We start from the raw sequence: 23929 nt of genomic DNA, 5'->3' as shown, positions 1-23929 counted from the left end.
TTGACAAGTACATACCTCATTATGTTCCTTTTGTTTCTTCGTTTGACATAGATTCAGATACTCAAACATCCCATGCCATCAGTATACCCAGCTTGGAGAATTATTTAATCTCTATTCTTGAGTATTAAGTACTTTTTAATCTCTTAATCATTTATTTATTTATCTTCCTTTTTGGATACACCTCATTACTGAATTGCTGTGATTTCAGGGACATTTACTACTCAATAAGGGAGCATCACTATACCAAAAAAAAAAATGCAGCCAACTGATATTGACAACACATGAAGACTCTCAGTTAATTATTGGATGGCCATCCATTCTTTAGTCGCTCCTAGTCATTTTTTCTCATTCCCTATTAGTCTCTCTGACAAGGATCCTTTGCCCTGGCAGTTAAGAAAGGGTTGGAGGAAGGGAGGTTCATAGAACAAAATAGAAAGAAATTAGTTTCTTTTCACAAATTGTTCCCCTATCGCCTTAGTGAGCTTGAGAGAACTGTTTTCCAGTTCAATCAGAGAGGAAAAAAAATCGATTGGTGTGTCTCATAAAAATGGTCACTGATATTTAATCTGGCCTCAGCCCAGTTTCCCTAGATTTTTATCTTACCTGCATCTGTAGAACATTTCCATAAAACGTCAAGTATTTTGCTAAATTTAGCAAATCATCCTTTGTCCCATACTTTTCCTGCTATATCTTTGAAAATAAAATAAAATAAATTGTAGCCAGAGGAAACTATTTTCAGAGCTGTTTTTACACAGTAGGCTTAATATTTTTCCTAGTCACTAAATTACATCCCTGTTCGATTGACTGTGCACCCTCTTATTTACGGTCATTATCTGCAGGTTTGGAAAGTCATAATGAACCATGCTAAGCTACATTTTTCCATTCACTGGCTCAGTCATCTGGAAGAGCCAAAACATTCAAAATCTGATTGCGTTGCTCTTCATTATTTCTTATTCTCTCTCCTCCGCAAACACCATTAACTCACATCGGAAGCACTCACAGGTAATGCCTCTGAGCTTTTGTGCGAAAATGTAAGCAGTGGCTCTTCAAGGACAGAGATGACGTCTCTTGCAATATTTCCATCTAGTTAATTCTAAAGACTTTTCAAGCGAGTTGGCTTCTTTGATCCAAAGAAATCCTGACCTGCTGCCTCCTAGATTGAAGTTCCTTTGTGGACAAATATTGAATGTTTTAAGCCATTAGAGGAGGTAATCCAGAGCTATTTAACATATCTCTGGTCACTCCTCAGACACTGTCAATGCAGTGCTTCTACAGTGTCCTAATGTTTTTCTTCATCACAAAAGTGGTGTGTGTGTGTGTGTGTGTCTGAGAATAACAAGCCTTTGGGGGCACTCATAGGTACTTCATTTCCTAAATCTAGAACACTGCAGCAGAATCCTTTTTATCTCTGTGTCATGCTCACAAGTTAAGGGACAATTATGGTCACCTCCAAGTGAGAAAACATCTGGGATCAGTTGCTTGATCAACATCTACCTAATTTCTGAACAGTGTGTTAGTGACTAGGATGCACCTGCCAAATGAAGTCCACTACAGGCTCACAGATGTTGACATGTGAATAGAGGAATTCAGTAAGGACTTCCTCTAATTTTTAAGTAATGTTATCACAGCATGCAGAGAAATGGAAGTGATCAGATTAAAAAGCGATTTTCAAAAAAGGGCACCAGGACACCAGGGCACCTTTTCAGCACCACGGACAGCATACGGTCTCCATCACTTCTGGCTTTAATCACGGAATCAAAAAGCTGTTCCATTTAATATATTGTGTGTATAAGCGTGTGAGGCACACTGCAAAATGCCTTACATGTGTGTGCTTATTTACCCATTGCAATGACCCTCCTTTGGCAAAACACCCCATGCCCTCAGTGTACCCAACTTGAAGAATTACTTTATCTCTATTCTTGAATATTAATCATTTGTTTATTTATCTTCTCTTTTGGACACACCTAATTACTAAATTGCTGTGATTTCAGGGACATTTACTACTCAAGCTAAATTTAACTAAGATAAATTTCAGTTGTTATCTCATTGATTCCTTGGAGTTCAACGTATGTTATTTAGGTCAAGTAAGTTGTGTTGTTACCTGTTGCTTTTTAAGGTATCTGCACTATCAAAATACATTGCAAAGCATTCCTTACAGCTTTTATATTAATCCAGTAGAGTTAAAGTTCAAGAATATTAGTTCCTTTTTACACAATAAGCTCATTAAATTGGAATGTGTGTTAGGTAGTCACAGGCTCTAATAAGAAGGTGGCCTGCTATTAGCATAATACTTCATTATTACTAGTAGCTCCATTAGAAAAACAATTTAAAAATAGTAAAATGTTCACTGTTCAAGAGGTATTATTGGACTTGTTTTACCTTTGAAAAATGTTTGCTTGTGGAACTTAAAAAAGAATTTTAAGTTCATTGGTGTCCATGGGTAGTTTCTTCCCAATGATAGATTCCAGTGGAGAAGTAATCATTTTCAAAATGTTAGTCTCTGTTGATTTTCTAGCAAATCATATATCATAAATGGATAAAATGGCTTCAGTCAGCTAATTTTCATGTCCTCAATCAAGTTGAATAGAAATGTTAATTTATTTTACATAGTATCTCTCACCTTTCTAGAGTGTTCTAAAGTTTAGAAGCTTGTGACTTGGCCTCTCCTTCTGGGACATCCACCTACTTCCTAAGTCACATGCAAATGAACTGATGAAACCTACTTTTAGGGAAAATAACCATCTATCCATCTACCCCTTCATGGCCTCTACTATTTAAGGGATGCTTTTTTATTGAATTATCATGTGAATATAACATCCTTAATAGACTTTCGATTGCAATTTAGCCTGTTGCCAACATCAACAAGATGAATAAACCTGTAGAGATCTCATAGTCTGATGCGGAAGGTGAAATGCGGAGTGTGGTAGCAGTGGTGGTACATCATGACTTTCCAACATTCCTATTAACCCAACGATTTTATAATCCTTTCCTAATAGTTTATAATTCTCCCTTTGCTTTTGGAGTTCCCTGCATATCATCCCTCCAGTATGTAAAAATAAAAATAAAAACATACCAGTCTGCAGGAGCCTTATGGCTGTTTAGGTCTAGTCTTGCTTCTCCCTAGCTTTGGCCCCCTGATGGTTCTGTAATTTATAGGACCCTGTGGCCTGTTTTTCTGCCTTGTAACTTTCTCTTTTGGTCTTACCATTCTTTTTTTGTTGTTACTATCCTTGGCCTAATTTGTAAAATGTCATATGCTCTTCTCTATTTTTATCGTATTACATGCAGTCTTGTAGAATACCTCATCTATTCTGTAGAATAAAGAATGGTTTAAATATATGAATAAAAAACGACCAGCTTCTTTTGAATGATTGGATTCATATTAAAGGAAATCTTTTGGTGAGCCTGCAAATGGATGTCTGGGCTTCCTGCTCTAGGTGAGGAAGAGCTAACGGACGGCGTTTCCATCCCTCTGGTCTGTTTATTTGCAGAGCCCTTCAGCGCCTCCGTCTGGGTGATGATGTTCGTGATGCTGCTCATTGTTTCTGCCATAGCTGTTTTTGTCTTCGAATACTTCAGTCCTGTTGGGTACAACAGAAATTTAGCCAAAGGGAAAGGTAAGGAAGCTTTCTTGAGCATTATTTCAACGCTGATGCTATTTCATTTACCTTCAGTGAAGAGTGACGTTTTAGAACACATCAACCGATATTGCCTTGGTATGCCATCATAGCAATGCTATTGTGTTGTTGATATTACTTATAATGCCAGACAAGTATGATTTATTCACTTCAACCGAAAGAAGGATAAAACAAAATAAAACATTTTAATCTTGTTATAATGTGAAGTCAAGAGTTATTAGGTAAAAACCACTGATATTCAATTTGTTAAGAAAGCAGATTTGAAGAAGGGTTCCTTTGGCAATTAATTTTTAAAATGTGTATCAAAAGAAATGCTAAAATTATAGTGAGCTTCAACTTCAGTCTATGCAGAGAAAATGGCTTTAGAGAAGCTAGTTTAAGAACATTCTTCAAACTACTGAATCAATTTCCATCAGTTGAACAATAAATATAACTACAAATGGCATCTTTCCCCAAAGAGTTACATTTTCCTCTTGATAGTGCCTGACCTCAGTGCATCATGTTTGATAAAAAGGCAATTAGTAGACATAAAATTGAATTGAGAGGCATTCAGTGCCTATAAATCATTAAAAGACTCCCACTGTAGCCAGGGTTCATGTCATATACATAAACATATTACAGCATTTTGAGTCGGTTTCCCCCAATGCACAGCACCTTCTAAGAGGATGTTATCAGAGAGGTGCCATGACCAAATCTCTTGCCCAAAAAATGACTTGTTATAGTGGAGGATAGGATATCTTAAAGTCTCAAATGCTCTCAAAAACAGGATACCTTCATTTGGTACATCTCCTTTCCACCTGGAAGTCCCAGTATTGGAAACAGTCAGCAGGTCCTGGGAATCTCGTAAGGAACTTAGTTTTATTGAAATATTCTTAACCACTGAAGGATGATGACTACTACATAAACCATCTCCAATCCACCAAACAGTAAAAATGCCATACACGATCATCTTGTGCTTAGTGGGACATTGCAAGCCTTCACTAAAAGGGTAATGGAAAGGGAACGCTGACATTGCAGCATAGCATTAAGGAACTTTCCAACAGGGTGGAATCTGAGATCTCTAAGTGATCACACTGTGCTAGAGCAGATCTTTACATTTGCATGATCCAAGTTTGTGCTGTTGTGATTTACACATTTATTCAACGAATATTTGTCAAGTGGGTACTATGAGCTAAGTACTGTATTGGTAAATCAGATAGAGACTCCTTGATTCTCAGGAGCTTAGGGTTTAATTGTGGAGATAACATGTAAACACATACATTTAATAATCACAGATTGTAACAAATACCAAGAAAAAGAAGAAAAGAGTGGTGTGATGATGATGGTGTGGGATACTGCATCAGATAGGACGGTCACCTGGGAAAGAATGATCATAGCCCTGACACCTGAAGGATGAGAGAGAGTCAGTCATGTGTAAAATAGACAAAATCATTCCATGCCGGAGGAACAGTGAACACAAAAGCCTCGAGGGGGAAGTCAATCTTGGTGTGTTCAGGAAATAGAAGAGATGTGAGCGAGTGAGGTGGGCAGTAGCATAAGATGAAGTCAGAGGGATAGGCAGTTGACTACCGCAGGATTTCAGATTTTCTTCCAGCCACAGTGGGAGGGAGCACAGGTACAATGCGAAAAGGTCGCTGGGGCTACTCTGTCAACATAGTGGGAGGGGACAGCAACAGTGGAAGCAGGAAGGCCGGTTAAGAAAGTGTCAGTTTTCCAAGAGAAAGGATTACAGTGGCTTGGTCTTGGATGAGAGCAGTGAGGATGGAGATAAGCGGATAAATGTGAGACATAGCTTGGAAGGTTAAAAATGGTCCCAAGGCCATCACGTGCATAATTTCCCCCCTGACTGAAGCACGCACCATAGGCTATTGTAAAGCAAAGAATCTGGCGTGCTGCCTCCGTGGACCTTCCAACGTACTCATCTGTTTCTTGCGTATCTGCGTGTGGCAACTCTCAGGAAAATGACGGTGACTTGTTTCTTTGTGCAAAATGGTTTCTTGTTATGTTTCACTGCACTTTATGGGGAAAGTTATATGGCCCAGTAATAGTATTCATGAATCAGGAATTCCTGAAAGTCTTAGATAGATCGTTTGCAACTGTCTATTTACGATTCCCAAGTAGCTGTCACTTCCAATCAATATGCCTCCCTAATAAAAAATTAAGTAGTTCATAAAGTTAACTGGATTGACTCTAATTATTTTTTTCCTTCAGAGTTCCTAGCCTCATGGAAATAAGCCCAGAAGATCATAAAACTAAGCAAAGAGAAAACAAAAGATTGAGATTGAAAATAATAGGATTAATTGCCTTCTCTTCAATGTGTTGTGTTATGGATGTTATAAGTATTGCTGTAGCCTGCGTCTGGCCTCTGATATGCAGAAAGCTTGCTTTCCTAGGCTTCCTGCCCAGAACCTCATAACTTCCATCAATCTGAATTCATTTCTCCATTTTATTTATTGCCCATTCTGCTTCCATTGCCAACTGAGGTCTAAGTGGATCATTTTTTCATATCTTCATTTACTTAAATGACATAAAAATTAACCTTCTGTTAAAGGAAGACCTTTTTTCTCCATGAAATGAGGGCATAAATTGATTCTTTTTTTTCCCCGTGCAAAACAAAGACTTGAAAACCCTAACATTTGTGTTTTATAGCCTACATGTTCCCCATCCCAATAAATTTTGGCATACTGTTCTGCCTCTTTAGTTAAGTCTGTTGCAAGGAACATTTAAGAATCTTAAAAGGGACCTACAGCTCTTGCAAGGATACAGTGAGGGGAAAAAATGTGCTGTGATACCAGCATTCATTTTCCATGACCCTGCAACGCGGTATCTTCCATCTGTGAAGTGTTGGAAGAATTAAGCTCTATTGTTTCATTCCTTAACGTCCCCATTTGGAGAGGTTTTCACTTTGGTTTAATTCCTATATTGTGCACACTTTACATCTGAGTTTGAACGGGAGCAATTACTCAGGACAATCGGATTAGAATACCAAACATCGGTCCCACTGAATGGCATGGATCTTATACAACAGCACGTCCAGTGAATTCTGAAGCAGCCCCCATGCACACGTGTTTGCCAGGCTCTCTTTATATTTATTAAGAAGATCAGTTTTCCCAAATGGAAATCAAATCCAAATTTAAAACAGGTCATGACACTACTTCTTATTCAAAGCCTCATTTTGCACAACCATTTTCTTTTCCTTTCTTTATTGTTTTCTTTTAAAGAAATGCAGCAAAAGTCCAGTTAGATAGAAATGTAGGAAGGATGCTAATTTTTTTTGTTTAAAGTTATTGGGGCTGTGGTTCCGGGGCAATGACAGGACACAGCTATGATGCAATTCCACCTTCTGGCAACCTCTAGTGTTGCTGGGGGCTGCCATATAATGATCATATATGCACAAGTTTGCATTTTGAGAAAATGCTGAAAATGACCTTTCTGCCTTTTGCAGCACCCCATGGGCCTTCTTTTACGATTGGAAAAGCTATATGGCTCCTCTGGGGCCTGGTGTTCAACAACTCCGTGCCTGTCCAGAATCCTAAAGGAACCACCAGCAAGATCATGGTGTCCGTGTGGGCTTTCTTTGCCGTCATCTTCCTGGCCAGCTACACGGCCAACCTGGCTGCTTTCATGATCCAGGAGGAATTTGTGGATCAAGTGACTGGCCTCAGTGACAAAAAGGTAAGGTCACCTTGTTTTCCTCTTTATCTGAGGGGTGGTCTTAACTGTTTGTTCAGGAGGGACTGATTCAGGTACCTCTCACGCGGACCCATCGACTCTAAAGCGCAAAGCCACACGGTTTTTTTTTTTTCCTTAACTCAAATTGTCATATTTCTGAAAACTTTAGGAACAGAACCTTAAGCTTAGCTCTAAGGTCTAAAAGATTCCAGGTCTAATTTGAAAGCACAGGTTTCCCAAGTGGTCATTTTCCTCATTTGTATGATCTTTCTGATGTTAGTGACGGTCTATGATTCAAGAGCACAGTATAGCTTAGGTTGAAATTCATCCTTTCAAGGTCAGCGTGGTGTTGGGGAAGGTCCTCTAGCCTGGACCACGAAACACTGGGAGAAGAAGGTTGTAGGGTTAGGTACCTCCTACACTGTGACCTTGGATGAGTCTCTTATACACTTTGTGCCGTGGATTCCTCATCTACGACATGAAAAAAAGGTCATCTCTTAGCCTTAGCCAGAGACACTATTATCGGACAACTCCTCTAAACTATACAGCCAAATCAGCCTTATCATTAGCACTTGTGACTCACCTGAAATTTCTTCACGGCACATAAAAGCAGCAGAGACCCCAGCACACAAAAGAAGCAGACAGGGTTTTCTTTTTTTTTCTTTTAAAGTTCCCACTGGTTCTTTCTACTCAGACACATCTCCACTCTTCCCTCATGGGGCTGTGCTTCCCACGTCAGTAGGGTGGGAGTGTTCACACCTGCTCTCTGCTTTCTCCACTGCAATCTAATGAGGGTTTTGGGGTTTGAGTGGCTATTCAGAAATGCACACAGAGGAAGAAAAGAGGAAAACCGGGTGCATCCTCCTTTTGAAATTCTAGTTCAGGAAACAAATCGTGACTTGCTAAGCTCAGCAATGTTGAGACTGCAGCACCGCAGAGATTTTTCTGTTTGGTGCGTGTGAGGATAATTTGTCTCTCTTTATAAAACCTCGCTATCCTATCTTGTTGACATAAGTCTACATATATCCTGTCGGCATTCATGCCCAAAGTGCTGAATAGAAAATCAGTCCGTGAAAAGCCTCTGCCGCTTCCCCATGACATATGCTGTGGTTGAAAGAGGTACAAAGAGTCTTGTCAAGAGAGATGGTGAGGGTCAGGGCTAAAGATGGAATCACTGTCACAAAGATGCTATCTCCGTGGTTGTCCTCTCTGATGGCTTCCGGTGCAGCCCGAGTAAGGGCCGCTCTGCCTACCATGGAACACAAAGCCCTATGTTACCAACCTACTCCCACGTGCTTCCTCCCTGTTTCCTAAACACTCTTACCCTCTTATTTCCACCTCAATGTCCTTGAGCTTCCTGTGCCCTCTGCCTGGAATGTTCTCCCCCCAGTCTTCTCATGGTTGAATCTCGCCTGTCTTTCCTGGCTACTGTGATGAACTTGAAAGCTGAGCTCAGGCTCCCCAGAAATTTAAATTCTAGTAGGAAGAAATAAGCAACACACACATAAGCATCAAGAAAGAGGCAGCTTTCAGGCAGGAATACATGTTATAAGGGAGATAAAACTGATGAGACTAAAATTGGTTTGGGGGAAGAGGACCCCAGGGATGTGCTTTGGATGGAGTTATCTTGCACTGAGGGATGCTCGGTGCATGCTTGCTGGTTGGATGAAAAATGCAGGGTGTGTTGCACGTTATACACACCCCACTTGGATTTCCTGGAATCCCTTTTCCAGCCCTGTTTTGCAAGCTTTGCTGATGAAGGCTCACATCAGAGATCTTCGTAGGATTATTGCTTTTGGACTCTGGAATGGTAAATACCTGGGGATTTAAGTACCCCAATCCTTGTGGTCGCCTAGAACCAACAACCAACAGTTATGAGAGTACAAAGGCCCGGCTGCTCCCTGGCTTCTAAGCAGGACAAACTCCGAGGCACAATTTACTCTCCAGAGCTCCCCAGGGGAGAGGAAAACTTGGCCTTAAATCAGAACCTTGTGGTTGGCTTCTTCCCCTTCTCTAATCTTCCCTAACATTTTCCCACTGCCCTGCTGGTTCTTCCTGAAACCCTTCACTAATAAATTATGTCCACCCAAATCCTTGGCTTAGGGTCGTCTTCTGGCAGGCCCTCCCCTAAAGCACCTGGCATCTGAGAGGCAGCACGTAAAATGCTGCATTTAGAGTCAGAAAAGGTGTGTCCTCTTTCTTCCCTGCCACCTACTAGCCGTGTGCTGTCTGTAAAGTCATGTAACCTCACCGTGCCTGCGTATTCTTTGCAAATCCCGGAATCGCGATTGTGGTAAGGATGAAAGGAGACTGCCTATGTAAATGTGCCTCGTAGCCCGTAAGTTCCTCTACAGTCACAAAGCGCTGTTATGTGGCCCCATCACGTTATGGGATCAAAAAGTGCAACTCCTGGAAGACGTCGCTGAAGGGACGTGAAGCAGTGGGAAGCCATGGCCCAGATGAAAGGATTTTTCAGGAAAGTAGTTGGCGACGTAGTTTGCTTTGTGTTGCTGTTTTCAAAGGCAAGGGGGAAAAATCCCTTGCTACATAGTTTTGGCTGTAAATAACATGACCACTTGTGGGAAAACTCATTAAAATCACTAATAATTCGACCGACCTTCACTGATGGGGAAAGACCCGGTAACAGACACCACAACCTCATGAGACGCAGCTCAGTCTGCAGGCTGGAAGCGTTAGAGGCAGGCCGTAAGCTCTTCTAATTAAATGTTTGATACAATTAAATAAACAGCAAAATTCTTGGAGTAAATAAAGCTAAATGCTCCCAGAAGATTAATAGCAGATACACCAGGAAAGTCTACAAAATAAAACTTTGTATGGAATCAATTTATTTTAATACTGTACACAGGGGTTGGTTTTGTTTTGTTCTATCTTTTTGTTTTTTTTTTTAATCATGAATACCTGTGCAACAACTTGGGTTTGCAATACTCTGAAGCCATTAGTGCTTGCTGTGAAAGCAGCGTATTTGGAGCCCATGGTGTGCTCAGGGGAGCTGCGGCTTAAATTTTAAATAGGTGAATTCGTGGGTAGATGCTCCCCTAGGAGGTAGGAAAGGAAGTTGGAATGTTGGTGCAGATGGTTTCCAAAACATCGGGAGTCATTACGGTACAGGAAATCCATCTCTAGGAGGCAGATTTATGTCATGGGAAGAGCAATATTGTGTTTAGGGGGGCAATTAGAGCTGGATTCAAATCCTGACCTTGCCATACAATGACTGTATGGGCTCCCATATGTCAGTATCCCCAAGACTTCATTTCCTATTAAAGGGAAGATACTATTTTCTTTCTGGCAAGGTTGATATGGGGATTAGAAATAATCCTCACACCATGCCTGGCACATGGTAGACAATCCTGTTGTGTTATTTCCTCCTTCCCACTCCCCTCTCTTTCTTCTGTCTCTCTTCCTCCTCCTCCTCCTCCTCCTCCCCATCATCTTCATGATCACTGCCTGATCCCAACTGTTCTTCACTTCCGGGACCTAAAGTGTTATTGCACCGATTAGGTCTTTTTGGGAGGAATTCAGGGAACCTCCCTGGGAGGATGAGCCCATGAGCATGTTCTCAAGTAGTCGTGCTGTCTCTGGGCACGGCAACTGCGCTGCTACATGCTCCCAGTCCAGGCAGGTGGCCCCCAAGCCAGTCCTCCCTCTGCTGAAGGCCACACCTGCTTGGTGGTCTCGTCAAGAAGCATGTGGAGCTTCACCATCAGAAGACTGTGCTAGAAATAGGGGCTCCAGTTGCCAGATGTCCCTTATTTACAGACACAGGAGACAGATATTTTTAATAAATGGGTATCTTTGGGTTCCTAAGAAGAAAGAAGAAATGTCACGTTAATTGCTGCATTTGTCCTGAATTTTTTATGTCCTAGCCCTGCGTCTCTAGCCTCCTCCATCATAAAATGCTTGCCATGTCTTAGCCACTCAGAGGACCCCTTGGACCTGTCTCCACAGTGAATGGAAAAAAAAATAGAAAATAATGCTCTGTTCTCCAAACTGAAGGGAGACAGTCTCCATTATTTGGCTAAAGTCACTGTGGGTAATGACAGGTGGTACCTACCAAGCCTCAGAGGATGCCGGGTGTTCTTCTGTGCACTTTAAGAGTAGTTGCAAAAGCAATCCTCAATTTACAGATAGAGAAACTGAGGCTCAGAGAGCTTAAGTGGCTGCCCCAAACGATTCAGTTTCTAAGTGGCAGAGGAGAAGCTGAACTTGGCTTCTCTAAGTCCAAGGCCGGGTGAAGCCAGTTAACATAAACAGCAAGGGCAGCCCGGAGAGAAGCCAGCAGAGTTCCTCTGATGCTGGACGTTGTGATTACGTTGCTCTGTGGTCTTGCTGATGACGGAGACCTCTGCACTGTCCCTTCCTTTGCTAAAGCCCACATTCGCTTCTATCTGCTTCCACGTGGCACTCTCTGGGAGAAAGTTGCACTAGAAATCATTCTTTTAGGAAACATGGCATGTGTCTGCGACGCTGACCCTGGGACTTAATAGATGAGCCATCCTTGTCCCCTAACTGTTTTTCACGCTGTATGTCATGACTCCTTAGTGAGCCATGAAATTGATTTAAGGGTTGCAAATATTTTTTAAAAAAGAACATAATGGATAACATCAGAGTATATCCCATGTAGAAAGAATGAGTACTGGGAAGTTTCGCATGTACAATGGGAAATGTACTGTGAGTCATGCTTTAAAAAGTTTGACAGTCTGTAGTCTAGAGGGAAAGATTCCTGGATCTTGGTGTCGGGCTGAATTTTGTGTGGGTGGTGGTACTATCAAGACCAGGGAACTGGCGAAACCATCACGGAGGCTGAATATCTGTCTCTGTCACTGTGCAAACCAGAGGCAGGGAGGAAAGCGAGTCTTCAAAGAGCTATGCAGCAGATGGGGAGTGAAGTGGAGGCATTTAGTCAAATAGGCCATCTCCGGATGTCTCTGGAGATGGGGAACGGCTGCTGCAACAACTCGATTTATGAACAGAGCTATTACCTCTGTCCCTCAGAGCACGCGGCTGCTGTGCAAATGTGCCTGGGCTTGTGCCTCCTCATGTTTTGGTGAGGAGTTAAGGTGTTGCTTGGCAGAGTGACCGCAAAGAACATTTTGCTGTTCACACGGAGGCACGCGCACACACACACACACCATCCCAGACAAGGCGCGCCCTGGCAGGAGGATCTCATTTGGACAATGGATGGCCACTTCTCCCAAACCCAGTTATGTCTGCCTATTAGGCAGTGGCATGCCTAATTTAGGGGAAACGATGTTCAACTGGAAATTTTAATTAACAGTGAAATGAAGTGTGAGTCTGGAAAAAAGAATGTTTCTAGTTATCTGACTCTTGGGTAAATTTGAACACTTTCTCTGGTAGTTCTTGTCTCTGTGGAACACACACTGGTCTGGATGTCTGAAAGGCCTCATAGTCCCAGTTCTGATACTGAATTGCTGGGTGTTCTTCCCCTCTGGGGGTCTCCAGGTCCCCGTCTCTCAAGGAGGAGAAATTGCTAGCAATGGGCTCTGAGGAACAATACGGTTAAGACCTTGGCCTGTGGCCAAGCATGTCTAGGTTTGAATTCTGGGACATACATGCTCATCGTGTAGTATTATATATGTCACATAACCTCTCTGAGCCTCAGTTTTCTCGTCTGTAAGACGGAGCTTCTAAAATTAGCTGCCTGGCAGGGTTTTGTGAGGATTAAATGAGCTGACATTTGTAAAGTTCTTGGCACAGTGCTGTCCCCAACTAAGTTCTCAAAAAAGTGTTAGTCATTATTACCATTACTTCCCGGTTCCAGAATTCCATATTTCATAGAAAAATGAAGCTCAGATTACTTTTTTTGCCCACAATGATAATATAAATGAAAAGTAGTAATAAGAGCTTTAGTTTTGAGTGCTTGTTCTGGTCTGGGCACTGTTCCAATTATTTGACAAATGTTGTATTTTTAGATCTTCGTAGTGACCCTACAAGGGAAGTGCTGGCATGACCCCCACTCTGCACATGGGAAATAAGTGGAGGCAGCGTGACAGGAATGACTTATCTAGTTTGTAAGGGATAGAACCCAATTTTCCAACCAGTCAGTCTGAGTTCATACTCGGAACCACTGCCACGTGCTGCCTGTAGTTTTCAGTTGTATTCTGGGGACTCAGATCCAGTTCTCTTGACTTCTAATCTGGTTGAGTCCCCTGAAACATGAAAGCTGTGGACAGACAGTATCAGCCAGTCCATCAGTGAAGACTCGTGATGCCCTTCCGGGGACTCAAGAGCCAGGCAAGACCCGGGTATCCTCAGGAAACCAATGGTCAGTGGAGACATCAGCTCCCCAAAGATTCACGAAGCCTGCCATGTGCCAGGCATTGTGCTCTTGAGAAATACTGCCTCCGTGAATGAGTGAATGAGTACAGGATGAATGAATGGCAGCAGATAGTCATTTCTGGGTGAGGTGAAGGCAATTGTAAACAGGGCTCAGAGAAGGGAGTGATTGTAGGGATCACAGAAAACTTCACCATAAGGTGGATAAATGAACTGAACTAAGGTAGCACCTTAATTCCAGTCCAATCAGCATTTCCTGAGCACTGACTGTGTCCCTAGCTCTATGCTAGTCTCTATAATGGCACAGAAAAGTTCAACCCAGCAGATATCTACGGAGCACCCTGCCAGGCCCTGTGCTGGGAACCGGGGAACAGTACAGAAGACAGGCACTGTTTCCACCCTCCGGGAGCCCACAGACCCATGTAAGATGTGATTAAGTAGGAAGAAAGCACAAAAATAAATGTTTCTTTTCCTTGCTGTCCTGCCCTGCCATAATGTTTGCATATTTTTACCTCCCAACATCAGACAAAATGATCACTAATTTCTTCTTCTTCCTCCTCTTCCTGTTCTTCCCCTCTTCCCTCTCCTCCTCCTCCTCCTCCTTCTCCCCTTCCTCTTCCTCCTCCTCCTCTCTCTTTTCTTCTCTTTCTCTCTCCAGTTTCAGAGACCTCATGACTATTCCCCACCTTTTCGATTCGGGACGGTGCCTAACGGAAGCACAGAGAGGAACATTCGGAATAACTACCCCTACATGCATCAGTACATGACCAAATTTAATCAGAAGGGAGTAGAGGACGCATTGGTCAGCTTGAAAACAGGGTAAGGAAAGTGGTTTCTTTCTCTCCGCAGGCCTGCCAGCCTATAAACCCCGCAGAAATCAGTTCTGTCGGTGCTTAACTGCTCCCTTCCTCGTGTTTTCTGGAGAGCGACTGCAGTCTGGATGGGCCCCGTCCAGGGCTGTTTATGTTAATCTAATGAGCTTCAGAGGTTCCCTTCCGGTTGTGCTAAGGCAAAGCAAATCCAGGACACTTTGAAATGCAGAGGACCAGGGCAGTTTCTTAAACTGATAGTAAAGTTTCTCCAACTCCGTGGGATATTTTAACCAGATAGAGAGATCTAAGAAGTTTGAGAGGTTAAAGTAGTGAAAACAAATATTTTTATCAGATTTTAGATAGGAGGTTTTTTTGGGGGGAGGGTGTAGCATACTGGTGACAGCTTTATATGGAAACTAATTGTATAACATCGATGATGGAGAAAGAAAGTATGGAGAAAAAAGCAACAAAAACTCAAATCATCTCTCTAAAAGTGTAGCTAACATTCTTGTCTACCTGTGGCACCGTGGAGTGTAGCATATATTCTATAGCTGAAGCTGTGAAAAAAATAAAGACAGCACCATGGTTAAGAGTTTAGGCTTTGGAGACAGAGTGCATTCTGCCAACCTTCATACCTAAAATGGGAATAATAATAGAACTTAAGACAGAATATTTGATGGAAAGCATTTTAGATAGCACATGGGACATAGTACCTAATTGTTAATGTTGTTATTTGTTGTAAAAGTTAAATTCTATTCCGTGGACTCTGTGTGCAATGCATTTTGGAAAGGGTTCCATAAAAAATGGATTTAATTTTAAGTGAAAGAGCTGTTTAAATGAGGAGAGTTTTGGTTATCTGGAAGATTAACTTAGGTGGGGCATCTTGGCTATCAGGGATTCCTGAGATGGGAATGTGACTGCAGGTGCCTTCTCCTGGCAGCTTAATAAGTAGCTTCTTCCTCCCTGGCTGTTCTGTGGGCCCATTGCAAAGGACTTGCTGCTGGCTTTGTATCCGGTATCGGAGGGAGGGGCCTTTAAATCATCAAAGCCCGAATCTCTGCATAATTCCCCAGGAGTTTGGGCTGTGAACCTTCTATCCTTTCACCCTCAGTCTTTGGAATTTCTTTGGTGTCTTAGCAAAAGCTGGGAGAGCATTTATTTAGAAGTAGAACTTGTGACTTATCCAAAACTCATTCACACACTGCTCATTCTGGCTTGTATTATTTTTTCTTAAATTTAAGTATAACAAAAATGAAAAAAAAATTACAAATATTAAATCTGCTTTATGGCTTTGTACAAACTGATCATCCAGGTCATCAACACCCATCACCTCCCCTCCGCGCCCCCCCCCACCTTCTTCTGATCAACATTTTCCGTCAACCACCCTCACTTGGAAAGCCATAGATTTGTTTTGCCTGTTCCTTTAACATTTCAATCAAATGTTATTTTAACATGTAAATAAAATCATGCCATACGTTTTCTTTTTTGTTTTTTTGGCCCAATATTCTGTTTGTGAGATTATTGCATGTCATTCCAGTTCTTGCGTTCTCGTTGCTGTATAGAATCTCATTGTTAGAGTATACCACAAATTTCTCTCTTCTAATCTCAGTGAACATTTGAGTAATGTCCTATTTGGGGCTATTATGAATAATGCTTCTAAGGACATTCTTGCACATGTCATTTGTTGCATGAGACAGTGCATTTCTCTTGGTATGTACCTAAGGCTGTGCTTACTGAGCCATAGAATGTGTGTGTATTCAACTTCAGTAGACACCAGAAAAGACAGATTTTTGATGACTTTCACAGTTTAACCATGGGTATAGGTTTTTTGTTTGTTTCTACTGTGGTCTTTTAATCAACACATACAGTTGCTTTGGACAGGCAGTGAGCATGAATGTGGATGGCAATGGTTGGAAACAGTGGTTGCAGCCTGGCTGGCTCCCTCGTCACCCATTTATTACTCAGAGCACAAAATGGGTTGTTTTCTTTCTTTTTCAATCTTTTTTTTATATAATACAATAAAAAGGGGTAGAGAAATGGAAACCATCCTTGGCCATAAATTGTACAAATTGTTTTCTGGAAGCCATATAATAATTATAACATCCATCTTAGCAAACTTGGGCAGATGGTAGGTTCACTCTATACTCAATCTCCCATGTGGGGGATGCTTTGCACTTTAAACTCAGAAACTAGGGCTAAAAGAATATGAGTCTTTTTTAAAAGAAATGTCTTGATATGCCCTTAGGGAATGAGAGCACAGCAGGGGTCCCTCCTGGAGATTCAATTTTAGTTGGGTTAATGTTGGGGGACACATGTGTATGTTTAACAGGCTCTTTGGTTAATTATTTAAATAAATTGAACTAAATTTTGAATAGATAACATATGATTAGAAAAGCAAAAAATATATAAAAAGAAAAACAGTGAAGAATCTTCCCTCTACGTTATTTCTCATCTAGTACCCACCTGCATAATAATCACATTTACTCTCTATCCTGCCAATATTTCCTTCCAGATCTTTCTATACCGATGTGTAAAGAATTATAGAGTTATTTTTTATAGATTTACAGCCTTTCATTATGTAAATGTATCATACTGTATTTAGTCAGTCCCCTATTGATGGATATTTAGGTTGTTTCTCATCTTTTGCTATTGCAAACTACACTTCAATGAATATCCTTGGATATGTGTCACATACAATGCAGAATAAATTTCTGAAATAGCAGGTCAAAGACTGACTACACATAATTTTGACAGATATTGACAAATTTCCCTCCAAAGGAAATTCATCCTTATCCCATCAATGTATGAAAGAGCTTATTTCCCCAACATTGTTTTTGCCAAAACCATGTGTAATCAATCTTCTAAAATTTTGCTAATAGGTAAAAAGTGTGCCGGCATAAATTTTAATGTGCATTTATTTTATTTTCAGTAAATTTTGACCATATTTTCATCACATAATTAAGAGCCACCTGCAATTCCTTTTTTTATTTTGATTAATTTTTCTATTGGTTTGTTGGTCTTTTTCTTACTAATTTACATATTAGAGGGATGCACGTTTTATTTGTGGTGTTTTTACAAATGTTTTTCCTGGTTTTTTTGTCTTTTGAGCTTGCTGATGATATTTTTTTCTATGCAGATTTTTATTTTTCTCTAGTCAAGTGTATCAATCATTTTCTGATAGCTTCTGGATTTTGAGTCATAATTCAAAAGTCTTTTGCCACTCTGAGATTACAAAATATCTTATGCTTCCTTCTGTTTTGATTGCATTTGTGGAATTTGGAATTTTTGTCAGTATATGGCATGAGTTATGACTCCATCTTCTCTGAAGATGATGAAAACCAAAATATGAGAACTGCCATCAGAGAACTGCACCAGGATCTAATAAACTCTTTGTACTGGTTGTGTCTTCTCATATCCCACCACGAGACTACTGTCTTTCAAGTATCTCCTTCTCCACACTTAGAGATCTTTTCCTTTTCTCGCATATCTTCTTGTTTCCTCTTTAAATTTTTTATTATGAAATACATTAGTGTTTAAGGAATAATAATAATAAAATGAAATCTTCATGTGTTCACCACTGGGCTTTAAAAAATAGTCATTCCTTTACTTTTATAAATCATACACAGCATCTCTAGAAGTTTCCATCCCTCTGAAAGGTAGAGGGAGATGCTCCTAGATGAACTGCTCAACTTCAGGACATTGCCTTTATGCTGCCCTACCCAACAACACTTTAAACTCCAGCAGTCCTTGACTTAGAACACCCAGAGCAGGCAGCTCAGCTGCCAGAAGTCTCAGTAATATCTGCTGCTTAGCAAAGCCATGTGCATAGACACCAGGGTCAGTGAAATTACAGGTCGTAATCTCCTAGGAGAGCCTTAAACACAAGAGGGACTTTAGATTATGATCAAGTGAGAGTCCGAGTTGGGTTTGAATCTGGATTCTGCTGTTAGCTGGCGGTGGCTTTGGACAAGTTATGTCACATCTCTGAGCCTTAGTTTCCCTGTCTAAATAGTGAAAGTCTTGAATTCTTTGATCTCTGAAATAGTTCTGAGATTCTTTTGTGTCAAACACTTATCAAAATCCAGACAAATCCCATATACTAAATACTGTCAATTTTGCAGAAAGGATTTAGCCTGGCCAATGGACCAACTCTACCTGAATCACATGATTACTTGCTAAAATGCAGATTCCTGGGCCCAACACAGGACGTTCTCTCAAGCCAAGGAACCTGTGAATCTTTATTTTAACAAATATTTTCTCCCACTCCAGGTGATTTTGAAACATGCTAAAATTTGAGAACTACTATTCTAAAGAAGTTCAATAAATACATTTTATTGAGACAGGCATAGAAAGAGTAGACAAACCAAATGCTTGTCTTCAGAATCCATAATTATTAACGCTTGAAGAAAAGCATAGGCAGAGAGAAACTGGAAAGTTAAGTTTCATTGTTTATTGAAATTCATAAGAAATAAAGAAATTCTCATGTTAATTGGTGAGAAATTATAATTTGGTGTGTAAACATCGACAGAGATAGGATTTTTGAGGAACAGATATGTTGTTTCGTGTGGGGCTCACCTGAACCAAAGGTGAGTGAGCCTTACTGACTTCAGGTTTGTGGTCGATGCTTTCCAAAGTGTAGCAGAGTCTGAGGGCAGTAGGGGTGCTAATAGAAATGCAGGTTCCTGAGCCCCAGTCAGCCAGTTGAATCAGAATCTCTGCGGGGAGGGGCCTGGGAATCTGCATGGTTTAACAAGTTCCTCAGGTGACTCCAGTTGATGCTAATCAAATTTTAAGAACATCCGCGCTAGGAGAGGGAACTGAAGCTGAAATGAGCAGAGACAGATTTAGATTTACAAATGCTCGATCATCAGAAGCTGATGTTCTCCAAACAGTTTAGGCAAGTGGGCAAAACTGCAAGCATAGCACTTCTGCCGGATTTAAATTAAACAATGTCCCCAGCACTCCAGAGATCCTCATATTTCAAGACACAGTGGGATGGTTTGTGTTTTTATTTTAATTGATTTTCATACACAACTAGGTGTCTATGCATTTATGAGAAAGTTCTGATTTCCTTAGCAGCATTAGTCTTCAGCCCTCAGACTTCCCGAGTCCCCTGTATGATTATATTCCCAGCTCACTAATGTGGGGAAATAGGTCTCTTTTGGCTTCGTTTACATCGAGCAGTGGGAGAGAGGAATTGGAAGGGAAGACTGTCTCTTTTTATCCAATATTTTTTTGTTACGGTAAAATACACACAGCATACAGTTTACCCACCTTAACCATTTTTAAGTGTACAGTGCAGTGGTAATAAATATATTCATAATGTTGTGCAGCCATCACCACCATCCATCTCCAAAACTCTTCATCTTGTAAAACAGAAACTCTGTATCCATTAAACAAAAACTCATGACTCCTCTGCTCCAGCCCCTGCAACCGCTGTTCTATTTTCTGTCTCTATGAGTTTGACCACTCTAAGTACCTCATGTAAGTGGAATCATACAGTGTTTGTCTTTTTGTGACTGGCTTATTTCCCTTAACACAATGTCCTCAAGGTTCATCCACGTTGTTGCATATGTCAGAATTTTCTTCCTTTTTAAGGCTGAACAGTATCCCATTGTATGTATGCAGCACATTTTGTTCATCTATTCATGTTGATGGGCACTTGCGTAGCTTTCACATTTTAACTATTACCAATAATGCTGCTCTGAACATAGAGGTGCAGATATATTTTTGAGACTCTGATTTCAATGTTTTTTAGTAAATATGCAGAAGTGGAATTACTGGATCATATGGTAATTATATTTTTAATTCACTGAGGAACATTCATACCATTTTCCACAGTACCATTAATAGTCTCACCAACAGCAGACGAGGGTCCCAATTTCTCCACATCCTCACCAAAACTTGCTGTTTTCTGTTTTTCTGATAGTAGACATCCCAGTGGGTGTGAGGTGATATCTCATTGCAGTTTGGATTTGCATTTCCCTAATAATTAGTGACATTGAGCACTTTTCATATGTTTATTAACAATTTATATATCTTCTTTTGAGCAGTGTCTATTCAAGTCCTTTGCCTATTGTTGAATTGGGTTGTTTGGTTTTTCTGTTGTTGAATATTAGGAGTTCTCTCTATATTCTGGATATTAAGCTCTTATCAGAATGATTTGCAAATAGTTTTTCCCATTCTATGAGTTACCTTTTTACATTTTAGCTACTATTGTTGATAGCGTCTTTTTTAAATTAATTAATTAATTAATTGAGACAGAGTCTCTCTCTATCGCCCCGGGTGGAGTGCTCACTGCAACCTCCAACTCCTGAGCTCAAGCCATCCTCCTGCCTCAGCCTCCTGAGTAGCTGGGAACTACAGGCATACACCACCACGCCTATCTAATTTTTCTATTTTTAGTAGAGACAGAGTTTTGCTCTTGCTCAGGCTGGTCTCAACAATCCTCCCTCCTTAGCCTCCCAGAGTGGTAGGATTATAGGCGTGAGCCACCATGCCTGGGCTGTTGATAGTGTCTTATGATGCACAATTTTCTTTTTTTTTTTTAATTTTAGGGAGGATTGTCTTTTGAAAATAAACATTTGTCTGAAAGGCTTAAGTTGTCCTCAGTGATGTGCTTGAAAAAACAAAAGAATGGGGTGGTCACATCTCCCTGCCAGAGTAAAAAATGTCTTCATAGAAAATTGAGCATTGAAATCTTTTCTAGATCACAGGTTCTCAGCCTGTGCAGTTGAGGAATACATATTTTGATTAGTACTGCCAGTGATCCAGATGTAGGTAGTCGATGGGCTTTGAGAGGTTAATGTTGGATATTGAGAGATCGAGTTCTGTATGGAGCGGACAGGACAAGGAAGAGGAAAGGTATTTCAGAAGGAAAGCGCCGAATGAGGGAGGATGTGGAAAAACACGAGTTTAGGTTTGAGCATATTAACTTGGAAGTGCCTTTGGGAAAACATGATCATATTTCCATGCCATCTTTGTGATTATTGAGACCTTACAATTTGTAAGCTACAGCCCTGAGCACTTCACATGCCTAATCTCATTTAATCCTCACAACACTACTATGAATGGGGTATTAGTAATACTATTATCCCTTTTAAGAGACGAGGAATCTGAAACTCAACAAGGTTAGCCTGATTACCTAACAGGCTATTTAACTAAATAACTGCATTGTAGAATTATTAAATGTAGAAGTTAGGCTTGTCTCCACCATTGGAAATGCCTGCGAGGCAGTTGGTTAGTTAGGGTTAGAGTTCACGGGAGAATTGGAGACTGAAGTTATATTGATATAATGCATATTGTATTTAATATGCGTATATTACATAGTACATATCATATTAATTGGTGATCTGAGCATTGCTCAAATCACAGATCCTCATTTCTTATTCTCAAAGGAAACTGGTCCAGGAATATTGGAGTTGTCAAGGCAGAGGTAGACCAGGATAGTATCATATGAGGATCCTCACTGAAGTTTAGTTACTATGCAGAGCAAGTTCTTCCAAGGATGCCATTTGCACAGGTTTTATTTGCCATATTTTATCAGTCAGCCGGAATCAGATATGGATGGTTCATTTCCAGCTACTGAGTTTGAAAGCAGGTGTAGACATCAGGGTTCAGTGAGCCATTCTAAATGGGATAGCGTCATCTCCAGGAAAAATCAGACCAACCATGACCTGGTTTCTGAGATCCACCCCCACACTGCAAATAAAGCTCAGAAATAATTGCTGCCACATCACAGAGTTAGGAAATGTTTTCCTAAATAAAAACTCAGAAATGCACAGACATTTTTTTTTCCTTTGGTGCGTGGAACTATTTCCTGTTAAACCCTATTAAAACAATATTAAAGAATTTTCAAGAGCATAAAAAACTGTTAAAAGTAGAAAAAATCAGGGAGGGGGACTTAAGGTGTGAGATCACAGTTCTTTAAACTCAGAGATGGATAGAGAAGGAAAGAAAGAGATGAAGAAAGGAGACTAAAAGGAAATACATTAAAATGTTATCAGAGGTATTGCTAGGTGATTGGGATTATGGTCTTTGTATCCTTTTATATTTAACAAATTCTTGGTAACACCAGTATTACTTATACTACTCAGGAAAAGAAGCTGCTTCTAAATGTAATCCTTCCACTTCTTTCTGTGTTTCCTTTTTTGTCTTGTTGTCACGTATATATAGTTTACGCGAGTTGAATTGGTGTGTGTGCAAATTTGTGTTTTGCTTTTCTTAGTAATACAGTTCGGTTGGTTAGTTTTCATGTTTAATGGCTAGGTAACATTTTATTTAGCTGGAGGAATATTAACTAATTTAACTTTTACTGTTCTGTGCTTTCATTGTGCCTTGACTAGCATTGAAGGACACTGCAAGAAATAGTTATTTTTCACAGGGCACTGTGTTGAAAATGCCATGCTGTGTCACCCTTCAGACTTCTGCAGCACGAACGGCACCGTTCTGTGCAGTTTAAGGCATGCTTTTCTCTTGTGGACAGCACAATCCTTATAACAATTCATAGTTTTCTTTTTGCCTGGACTACTACATAATTCAGAGCTTAATCTGTCATCTTTCTTTAGCAAGTGTAGGCACTCACAGCCAGAGAGCCCTGAGAGTTTACTGACTTTCCCTATGGCCTTAGCTACTGTTCCACCTCTGAATTCACTTAGCTCAAATAGCTTTATCCATATGTTTCAGCTGTATTCTGTCACATTGACTGTAAGCTACCTGAATTGCTTTGGGAACTAAATGAGGTATTTCTAACTAACAGATAACATATCTTGGGATTAAGTGCCAGGTACTGTTCTGAATGTTTTGTCTGCTTTTTCTTATTTAAACCTCGTAACAACCCTATGAGACAGTGACTATCACAATTTCCATCCACAATTGAGGAAATAGGCGTTGAGAAATTGGCATTGAGAGATTAAACAGCATATCTGGGGTCACTCTTGTTCCAGAGCCCATGCTTAGAGTCGCAACTTAAATAAAATAATAAATATGACCATTTGTATAATATTGCACAATTAGGCTATTTCTAATTTTCCACTATTATACAAAACCTGGTACCAATTTTGTTCGTATATTGACTTTAAGATTTTTCTTTTCTTTCCTTGAAAGCCTTACTACTGTTTAAAAAGGGGCAATATTTCTTCTTGCATTGAGATAAAGAAAAGAACCGAACGCACAGGGGTGGAGGGAGGTATTCCTCCTACTGGGAGCCAAGCCACAGAAAACACGTGGTTAGAAAACTCTTCCTGGGGAGAACTGTGGAGGATCAGGAACTCCCTGGCAGGTTCTGTATCCTTAGGGATCACCTGCTAGTATCGATTACTGAGCTCACATAGGACTGTCAGGTATGTAATCCCATTTCATCCTGGTTCAACCCTGCCAGATAGGTGCTCTGTCCATTTTACAGATGAGGAGACTGAAGCAGCTGCGTTTCCAAAGGCTAACAGCCAGTGGGTAGCAGAGCCCACATTTGGACGAAGACCCGGCCGCTCTTCT

The 23929-nt window shown here is 40.6% G+C and overlaps 1 protein-coding gene across 2 annotated transcripts in view; it reads left to right on the top strand.

Moving 5' to 3' along the window:
* GRIN2A (glutamate ionotropic receptor NMDA type subunit 2A) overlaps positions 1–23929 on the top strand; it is a 298713-nt gene that overhangs the window by 234005 nt on the left and 40779 nt on the right. For both annotated transcript variants that reach the window (XM_045542563.1, XM_045542564.1), the window contains 3 exons: positions 3492–3617; positions 7084–7313; positions 14284–14444. In XM_045542563.1, coding sequence (XP_045398519.1) covers positions 3492–3617; positions 7084–7313; positions 14284–14444 — 517 coding nt within the window. The remainder of the gene's footprint in view (positions 1–3491; positions 3618–7083; positions 7314–14283; positions 14445–23929) is intronic.

This window comes from Lemur catta, chromosome 2 (assembly GCF_020740605.2).
Source record: "Lemur catta isolate mLemCat1 chromosome 2, mLemCat1.pri, whole genome shotgun sequence".
In the NCBI taxonomy this organism is placed as follows: Eukaryota; Metazoa; Chordata; class Mammalia; order Primates; family Lemuridae; genus Lemur; species Lemur catta.
This window is presented reverse-complemented; position numbering and strand designations above follow the sequence as displayed.